This window comes from Panicum virgatum, chromosome 9K (genome assembly GCF_016808335.1).
Source record: "Panicum virgatum strain AP13 chromosome 9K, P.virgatum_v5, whole genome shotgun sequence".
Classification (NCBI taxonomy): Eukaryota; Viridiplantae; Streptophyta; class Magnoliopsida; order Poales; family Poaceae; genus Panicum; species Panicum virgatum.
This window is the reverse complement of record NC_053144.1, coordinates 28789320-28799693: the sequence shown is the minus strand read 5'-3', so window position 1 is coordinate 28799693 and position 10374 is coordinate 28789320. Positions and strand designations below refer to the sequence as shown.

General features: G+C 48.4%; 1 protein-coding gene and 1 non-coding gene across 2 annotated transcripts; both read left to right on the top strand.

Annotated features, from left to right (window-relative positions):
- The first annotated feature begins 2065 nt into the window (after window positions 1-2065).
- Window positions 2066-2174, top strand: LOC120653120. Its single transcript, XR_005666803.1, has one exon. It is a non-coding gene; the product is annotated as a small nucleolar RNA R71 (small nucleolar RNA).
- A 5726-nt stretch (window positions 2175-7900) lies between these two features.
- LOC120648660 (cystathionine gamma-synthase 1, chloroplastic-like) lies at window positions 7901-9598 on the top strand. Its single transcript, XM_039925369.1, has 2 exons — window positions 7901-8956; window positions 9050-9598. Exons 1-2 carry the CDS (start codon window positions 8045-8047, stop codon window positions 9494-9496), a joined length of 1359 nt encoding a protein of 452 aa, XP_039781303.1. The 5' UTR covers window positions 7901-8044; the 3' UTR covers window positions 9497-9598.
- Window positions 9599-10374: the final 776 nt, after the last annotated feature.

Sequence of the window (10374 nt, the reverse complement as noted above, 5' to 3'; positions counted from 1 at the left end):
CAAAGAAATGAGAGAGAGAGAGTGTTCTTGCAATCAAACTTGAGTCAAAATCCAAAGGAAACCCGAGCAAGAATGTGTGAGAGGGAATGAGAGTGGAGAGAGTGAGCATGAGAGCTCATCGCCCCTCTCTCGACCTCTATTTAAAGGAATTTGGACGAGTGCACTCGAGGAGGAGCCAGACACAATGGTCAGTTAGCCGTTGGAGAAGGTGGGGCCTAGGAGCCATTGGTCCTGGGTCGGCCAACCTGTGGGGTCGGCCGGCCCCAGGGTGGGCCCCCTGGTGCCACCCTTTGGCCAAATGCTTCCTCAACGGTTATGAACTTTGAAAATATGGTGCACGGCCAAAAGTTTGCTCGAAAAGATGTCTAAATTATTTTTCCCAAAGGATTTTAAAACTCAGAAAATATTTTTGATCTTTTTGTAAAAAGAGAAAAGTGCTAGAAAAAATTCCAGCATGCAGAAAACAATTTTGAAAATTTCAAACATGCAGTGGAATAAGACAAATAAGGTGCAAAGAAAATGTTGAAAAGCGGATGAAACAAATATGAGATAAATACCAATTTACCTTTGGCAAGGGCGCGTCATTTAAAATCCGACGTGCACGACTTTTCTCCATCGTTCTTACCATTCGTCGGCTCGTCCCGGAGAACTGGACGAGGCCGAACTCTCGACCTTCCGCCACACCTTCTTTTTCTTCTTCTTTCTTTTAGGTGTGGAGGGTCGTTGTTCTGGCTGGGGTTCTGGTGCATCCCAGAGTGCTTGCCCTTCACTGTATTGTTGGATCATGAAGCGCTGCTCTTCCTTCTTCTTGAACCTAAAAAAGATATCCTCCCTTCCGACACGGAAACGGATTTCTCCCTTTCCGATATCGATCCTTGCCTTGGCAGACCTTAGAAAAGGTTGCCCAAGTACGAGGTCGACTCCGAGGTCGCCCTCCATATCCATTACCACAAAGTCGGCAAGGACGAAGTAGTCTCGTACTCGTACGAAAACGTGTTCGACTATCCCTTCGGGATACCCAATGGTTGAATCTGCAAGCTGTACAAGCATATTTGTTGGGGAAAGAATAGGATATTCAAGTGCTTCATATATTACCTTGGGCATTATATTCACGCTTGCCCCCAGATCGCATAGACATTGCTCGAAGTGTTTGATGTAGATCGAGCAGCTGATCATGGGGACCCCTGGATCCTCTTGCACCGCTGCCACCATGCTATCCCAAACGTCGTTCCTTGGGGGATAGTACCTACCTGTATGGTTATTGCGTGGTGACCTCCGAGACGAGTTACCCCGTCCGGTAGACACCATGCTGACATTTTCAACGGGAGACTCGGGTTGCCCCAGGATCTTCCCGCTCTCAATAGCAGATAACGAAGCAGCAATTTGTGCAAGCTGGGTTTCGATAATTTTGTTGAAACTTAACTGGTTTTTAAGAGTAGAAGACAAAGCTTCAAGCTTAACATTTAAACTTTTCAGGGATTTATCAATGGCCAAAAGCTTTTTATTTATATTTTCGTTGATTTTAACTTGACCAAGAACAAGTTCTCTCAAGGGAGGTTGGTTTGAATTGAAATTTGAATTATAAGAAGGATTGTAGTTATTACCTCCCTGAAAAGGTGGACGTGGCTGGTTCCACCCCTGGCTTCCTTGTTGTGGACGATACCTGTTGTTGTTGTTGTTGAGGTAGGCGCAGTCTTCACGGGTTTCGGGGCAGTCGTTCCCCGAGTGTCCTTCATTACCACAGACTTCGCACGTGAAGTGCGATTCCATGGCACGAGCATAGTTTTCTCTATGCTTCTTGAATTCGGCCCTTTCGCCGAGATGCTTCAGTAGGAGGTCCAGTTTGGCAATGATCATATTCGTCTCCTTGACGGTATGCGTGCCCTTGGTGCGGGGTTGGAGTCGTTCATCGCTCCACCCCTGATTGGAGACCATCTTCTCGACCAATGCTTTGGATTTGGCTATGGTCAGGTCGAGGAAGGCTCCTCCAGCAGCGGCATCAATGTTGGCTCGAGATGTCGTTGTGAGCCCATTGTAGAAGCTTTGCAGGACGAGCCACTCATCCATGCCATGATGAGGATAGGCCATGATGTATTCCTGCAGCCTCTCCCAAGCTTCTGGGATGGATTCCATCCCTGTCTGCTAGAAACTTGAAATTCTCCCTCGCAGGGCATTTGTTTTGCCCAGCGGGAAGAATTTTGCGTGGAATGCCTTTGAGCATTTGTCCCAGGTGTCAATGTCCTTTTCTTTATAAAACCACTATTTCGCCTTCCCCAGGTGGAAAAAGGGAAACAGACTAAGCTTGACAACGTCAGCGGTGACACCCCATATGACAACGGTGTCGCAGAGCTCCAGAAAATTCTGCAAATGTGCATTTGTGTCCTCATTTGGCTTGCCACATAATGGGCTAGCCTGCACCATATTGATGAGGCTTGATTTGAGCTCGAAGTTTACATCCCCAACATTGATGTTGGGGCCAGTGGCCACATTGTCGGTGGAGGGGATGAAGAACTCGCGGAGAGTCTTTTTAGCCATAGCCTCAAGAAAGAGTGGTGCTTCTGAAATGGGTTCCTGTGCCGGGAGGATAGCGAGAGGAGGAACGACACGAGGTCGTGCCCTTCTCACGAGCCTCTCTGGATTGTTTGTGAAGTTTTCCGGCAAGGAGAAACCAGTCATACACTACCCCTGTCTTCTTTCAAATCAAAAATAAAAGAAGACATAAAGTGACATTGGCCTGAAAGAGTAAAGACTATATCCTGAGTACAAGGTCTAAGTTAATATCAGCACAATATCTTTGTTCACATGCCGTTCCCGGCAACGGCGCCAGAAATGCTTGTTGACATTTCTTAGCGCAATCACTAGGAATGGTTAATCCTTAGCAACAGCACCAGAAATGCCTATTGGCAGTTCTTAGTGCAATCACTAGAAATGAGGTCGCTGAACCCATCCTAGCAACTGCACCCAAGGGGTGCCACTCTCGTGGTATAATCAATACGATTACAGATGGATCCGCAAGCGCACGGATATACCATTGTAGCATTTCACCTGGAGAGTAAGGGTATCATCATTTATTTGTGTCCCAAAGGACGGCAGCGGCAAAGGTATTGTACTCAACATTAACCATGATATTGTGCCTCAAGCAATAGGCAATACTCTAATAGGGGTAAGTACAGATAAAGAATAAGCAAGGGTAATGCAACACATCACAAATCCACACTCCAAGAGGAAGGAATAAAGGAGAGAAACTATAAAACAAAGAACTACTCTATCCTATATCAAGTCAGCTGGAGCTTAGGCTAGGTTAGGTGTCCTAGTGCTTCTATCCAAAGCTGGGGTCATGTTAGATCATGGTTAGGACTGCAGGTGCCAGGAAAATGGGATAGCGGGGAGAAGGTCCCGCACCGGAGTACATCCAGTCTTGTTACCTCTTTGCATGAACTCCTACACCGAACCTGAACGTCGGGGAGTACGCTAAACGCAACACTGCTGTTACGCCAGACGGACAGGGCTATCACCACCTGCCATCTACCCCAGTCACACCATGGAGTACGGTCTTATCCGAAGGATCTCACATACCTGAGCACCACGCTCGTGTATGAAGTCACTTCTCTGGTGCCCCCAGGTCTCCCACCCTTCGGATGGACGAGTAAAATACTAGAGCAAGCCCGAAAGCACAACAAACCTCTATCCGTACCCGGATCATCTAGCCTAACCAAGACCATAGCATAACTTATGAATGAACTAAGCATGGATTGATAAACTATTAAGATAGTAAAGCAACCATGGCAAAACTCTATATTATGAATAGAAGTCTGACAAGTCGGAAACAAAGCCATACCATGAGCCGAGGATTGCTCAACGACCCCGAGGACGACTTGCTCGCTAAAGAGAACTAGCCTAGCTCCACTACCTAGCTAAGAGAGCAAGAGAGAGGAGAGCCTTCTTGGAGAGAATGGAATGAAGTGTGTGTGTGTGTGTGTGTGTGTGTGTGTGTGTGTGTGTGTGTGTGTGTGTGTGTGTGTGTGTGTGTGTGTGTGTGTGTTGAGGGGGTGGAGGAGAGGCCTATTTATAGCTCTAGTGGTTGGTTTCCCGCCAACGCACATATGGAAGGTGATCAGGTGCCTTGGCAGCCACTCCTCCTCGAAGTGCACCTGGACGGGAACCAGGCCAGGTTCGGCCGACCCAGGGGGTCGGCCGACCCCACCTGGCAGCCTCTCGGCTTGATCTTCTGCTGGATGGTATATTCTTTGATCCTTATCCTTATCCTCTGGTGCATCTTGCGTGGAGGCCCCATTTCCTCTGACATGTGGGCCCTCTTTGTAAGGGTGTGACGCCGAATACGATATTCTGCATAGTTGTATGGCGTCTGCTGCATGTTTTCGTCTTATTCCGCTCCTGCTCATCTGAATTGTACAAAACTCGAAAACAACTGTGGAGTGAGGTTAGTGATACAAATATGTGAGTAAGGCATATAGTTTTCCTTTATTATTGAGTATAGTTGACGGGTGAAAATGGCACTTAAGCACCGTCAACAAGTTCAATGTACTCGGAGAGATTGTTTGTGATGCGATCGATCCCTTCGACCAGATCGGAGTTGTCTACTCAGGGGTAAGGGGTCGCTTTGACGTCGTTTAGGTAATTTCCGATTAGATCGGAAATTTTTTCTGCTTGACAGTTTTTGGTCTGGCCTCCTGCATTGCCATCCTGAGTTGTAGCATTAGCCTCCTTGTTCTCAGCCTCGGCAAGGTGCATGGTGAAACCGCCCAAGCCATCGGCTACGTAGACCTATGAACCGAAGAGGATGGTTGTGCCCTTTTTAGGGGCGTTGGTGAAATCGGTGGTGGCCATCGAGTTCGTAAGGAGATCGTCACAGATCTGCCACATAGTGGGTACCAGCTATCGGTGTTTTACCGGCACATCTACCTAGAGATACCCTTAGGTAGAATAAAGATCATGGGAAATCACCAATATCAAGAACACGATGGTGCAACACGAGGGTTTAGACAGGTTCGGGCAGTGAGTTGCGTAATATCCTACATCTTGTTAGGTGCTTTGTATTGCCTAAGGATCATAGATGGGTGCGTATGTTTTGGAGGGGTCCCTTCTCGCCCTTATATAGCCTAGTGGAGTAGGGTTACATGGAACCCTAGATCGGTACTAGCCTTGGAGTCTATCCCGAGTACTACTCCGGTGGTTTCTTTCTATACCGACTAGTTCTAAGTCTACATGACTAGTTACATGAGTATGGGTGTTGGACATGCCCCATCCCGTATCCCGTACTGATCCGTGCCATGTCAAGTACCCAGTGGCCCCTGGTCTGACACCGTTACTGCGCCTCCACTCACCATGTTATGTATCTCCACCTCCGCTGTGCACGCCTGTACACCGACGTACTCCTTCGCCGACTCAGGGGCCGCTCCTCCTCCGCTACTTCCACGATCACACAACGAGCCCACAACGCTGGAGCAGCGAGGTCGCCGCGCCCGCCATCGGCCAGCCACATCGGTCGTACACGCCACTGCCCCTCCGCTTCCTCATGGCCGCGGACAACCACAGAGAAGCACCTGCTCGTCCCTGTAGTACGCGTGGGCAGGTCGTTCCCGCCAATCTCCATGCACTCATTGCCCCCTCGAGGGCCTCAAAGTCCATCACCATGGCGGCGACGGCGTCGCCCCTGTGGGCGCCAGAACCAGAAGGTCGATGTCCCGGTGTCCACCCTGTGCAGCAGGACATCCCCTCTTCCTACTTACGACCTGCTTTGAGGTCACTGCACGCTAAGTGGATGGACGACTCGCCTTGCGCTACGCCTGCGTTGCTGCTCTTTCTCGCAGCTCTAGAGCCCGCCCACCTGCCTGTCACGCCAATGGTCGCTGGGGTGCCACCACATCCGATGCCTGCGGTCCTTCCTCCTAGCACAGCTCGGCTCCACGAGTACAGCACACTACCAAGACCGCCCCCAGGCCGTGCAAGTCATCATATTCGGATCCATAAGGGCAGTCCCAATGGAGAGTTTCTATGTACAGTTTCCAAGAGCAAAATAGTATAATTAATGATACTTAGAAACTATGTTCCCCAATCCATGATTTCTACAGCAGTTTCTGTATAATGAGCCACTTAATTACACTATAAAAAAGATATGGATCAGTTGTGCATATAACACAGTAGCCGCCGCCACTACCTGCCTTTTTGGGTGGTCGCCAGGAAGAAATTTGCCCTTACCACAAGCTTATCTTATCTATTCCCTTTCTTCTCTGTCCGGTTCTTCTTCTTTCTCATTCTCCGACCCTCCTCTGTCCTGCATGCCGCCGCCACAGCCATGGTGCATCCTAGCTGCAAGCCACACGGAGGTTGAGATCCCTCTATTGTTTGGTTGAAATCGAGACCCAAATCGAAGCCTCAAATCGAGACCCATCCAAGCAGCCTTATAAAAAAAAGGAAAAAAGCAGGAAGCATGCAGGCCCCCGTAGAGCGCCTCACGATGCTGCTTGTGGACCTGCTCAATTGGGCCAGCCTCCGCGCCGCCTTCGACGGCTACGACGGCGTCATCCACACCGTCTCGCTGATGCACGACAACCAGTGCCACCGCTGATGATGCTCGGATGAGACTAGGAGCAAGGTGCAGGGTGGATTTGGCACGGCGGCAGGCGTCGGAACAGTGGATCTGAGGAAAAGGCACTGGAAACTAGTAGTCTCCCCAACGCCAAATAGCCGGTTTCTTTGAGTCTCGATTCTAGCGACGACTCGGTTCGTTTCTTTCTTTTCTAACCTCTCTCTTCATTAATTTGTTGCCACATCAGCAAAATGGTGAGTTGTCAATGTATTTAAGAGAGATAGAAACTACAATTAATATCCCATTGGGACTGCCCTCCCAGACGTAATTAACCAAAGTTAAATGCGATTAAGAACTAGCACCCGCACACTCTGACTTGATGTTAGAATAAACAAGAAAGGCTGGGGAACAATGAACGATCCTTTATAGGCCAGCTTGCTAACTTCTCCTCCATTCTATTGTCTTATGGTGCGTATCTTGATCGGTCTCTCTATCACAATATATATTAACGTTGTAACATTAATCTGTTCAATGAAGGAGGATGCATGTTTGATGTTTCATTTATTACCTGTCCTTCAATCAATAAGATAATAGATTAAATAAATGATTGAAGAAGTGAGGATGTAATTAAAAAAAGGGGATATATGACAAAATCTATAAGACACCTACACATTAAGCGGGTGTTCGTATTTTGTGGATTTATTTCAAGATTTTATCGGCATTATTCTTTGATAACTTCATCAGTCTCAGGATATGTTGGCGTAATCTTTTCTCGAGGTTATCATAGAGATAGATTTATGTGCGTGTATTTATAGGATAAGTATGTGTGTGAATTTGTGAGCGTTGTATTTGTACTGTATGTTAAGAAAAATTGATGCGCGCCTATTCTTTATCCACTTCACATGACAGTCCCGCCAGCGGGATAAGACTACGACAGCACGCATGAGTATCACAGGGCGCCTCTGCATTTTGGGCAAGCCATTCGGAGTCCATGACGTCACTAGCTGATCCTGCTCTGATTCGGCGTGACACAAAATTAACTAGTGGGCAAGGCCCATCCCAACTGCTCCTGCTTCTTATTCTATCTTCTGATTCTGATTCGCAGTTGGCTCCACTGCACGTGTCGTCTGCACAGCCGCCGTCCTAATAATTAATTACGGACGACATCACATGGTTTTTCGCCGTTACTTTGTTAATTACGGCGAGTTGCTACACTCGGTTTTGACTCGTAGCGCGTGACACGCTTCATGTAAAAATGGCCCACGGCTGCGCCCACGCGTAACTACAATCCACGCCTATATAAATGCTCCGGGGAGAGGCACCAGACCACCGGCACGGCGGCACCGATAAGCTCTCTTCTTCAGCCTTGGCACTCGAGTTCTTGTGCCATCAACAGACCACACAAACAATTACACCTTAGCCATCAGCTTCATCAATCACTTGGAATACTAGCTATCCGCCTTCCGGTTCTGCTTCATCCTTCTCCAAAATCTCATGGCTCCGTCTATCTCCCTTGGCAAGATTTCGCTCCCGAGGCAGCAGCAGCGCCGCCTCCTCCAACCTCTCAACTCTCCAAAGCACAAGCGCGTTGCCGCCGCACCACCAGCTGGGTTGCTCCAAGAGTTGTTCGGGGATGCTCAGGCAGCTCAGCCTCCGAAGCCAAGACGCCCGTCTGACGAGACTCTGGCCGTCCATGCTGGGGAGAAGCTCGGGAAGGGCGCGGGCGAGGACGCCATGGACTCGATCGCGACACCAATTGTGAGCGGCACAACGCACTGGTTCAAGAGCTCCGAGGACCTCATCGCGTTCAAGGAAGGCCGGCGCCACAGCCACGAGTACGGCCGGTACAGCAACCCGACGGTGAAGGTCCTGGAGGACAAGATCAGCGCGCTGGAGAGAGCCGAGGCGACGCTAGTCACGTCGTCAGGCATGAACGCCATCGTGGCAACGCTGCTCGCGCTCGTTCCGCCGGGCGGCCATGTAGTAACGACCACTGACTGCTACAGCGAGGTGCGCGCCTTCATCGGCGATAGGCTCTCCAAGATGGGCATCAGGTCCACATTTATCGACCTTGACGACATGGAGTCGCTAAAGGCCCTCCTTGACCAGAATGATGTGACTCTCTTCTACGCCGACTCCCCAACAAACCCACTGCTCAAGTGCGTGGACATCAGGCTGGTTGCTGAGCTGTGCCACCAGAAGGGTGCCTTGGTGTGCATCGACAGCACGCTCGCGTCGCCCATCAACCAAAAGCCCCTCACCCTCGGCGCCGACATCGTCCTGCATTCCGCTACAAAGTACATGGCCGGTCACCACGATGTCATTGCCGGATGCGTTAGCGGCTCGGAGGCACTCATCTCCAAAATACGGGCATGGCACCACGACCTTGGCGGCGCTATCAGTCCGGTACGTGTGCATCTCAACATGAGGATCATTGAATATAATCCCGTTGATTTTCCTAAAAAGTGTTGTACTGATTTACACTCTGAAATTATGCAGAACGCGGCTTACATGATCATACGCGGGCTTAAGACGATGGCCCTTCGTGTTGAGGCACATAACCGTACAGCACTGCAAATGGCACGCCTACTGGAGTGCCACCCGAAGATTGAACGGGTGCACTACCCTGGGCTTGAGAGCAACCCATGGCACCAAGTCGCCAAGAGTCAGATGACCGGGTATGGCGGCGTTGTCAGCTTCGAGGTCAAATCAGACTTCTGCGGCACCATGAGGTTCGTTGGTGCACTGGAAATCCCCTTGATCGCAACATCGCTTGGTGGTTGCGAGAGCCTGGTGCAGCAGCCGGCAGTCATGTCATTCTGGGGAAAGAGTGATGAGGAAAAGGCCAAGAACGGGATCAAGGACAACCTGGTGAGGTTCAGTTTCGGGATTGAGAAGTTTGAGGATTTGAGGGACGACGTTCTCCAAGCATTGGAGAAGATTTAGGATTAACTCATAAAAATATTTTTGTAGGATTTGTAGATTTTGGCTGACTAGCTAGAACTTCTTTGTACATGTATTGAATCTGCTAACTTCAAAGTTAGTTCTTAGGATATCCATTTATTCAAAATGCTTATTGGCTCAGAGATAATGATTTTTATGTCTTATATCACTTAAGCAGTTAATAAAAAAAATTACATGGTACATTAGGATCTATTTTATTCAAAAGGCTCATTTGCTCACAGATAAATGTTCAATTATTCCGTTATGAATTTTATGTGAGAACACTACTTTTTGTGGACATGACAGATTTTATGTAGATATTGGCACGGCTATCATTGTAGACTTTCAGGCCATACTGGCATAGCCATTTTATCTTGTAGATAGGTAGGCCAGGCGGCTGAGCCTTTATATGAAAATTAATAGGAAGGAAATTTGCATAAAGTTTTTATGATCCAGCAATGAGTTGATGATTTATTCCCAACTTCCTGATTGAGAGGAATCTCTACAGCAAATTTTGCTTTTCCTCAGTGCAATGTTTGATGCACTTTTGAAGTGAAAGAAGATTTGCTTTATTTGAGAACAAAGTTCATAACAATATGGGAAATATGATGATTTCATATTTTAAACATTTAGGTTTTTATCCGAATTTAAGTTGTAACTATGATGCCATTGTGGACCATACTGAAAATTGATAGATTGAGTTCTCACTTACTAGAACTTACTCACTGAAGGGATATGAGGTGGGCTACGCTAGCGATAAATAAAAATTTCCACCGCATAAACCAGAAAATCTGCTGTTATAGATCATGGGACTACCACTAGACGCGTGGGGACAGAACTTCTGTAGCGCGTCGGGGTAATGCAATCGGTCGCCGACAGTG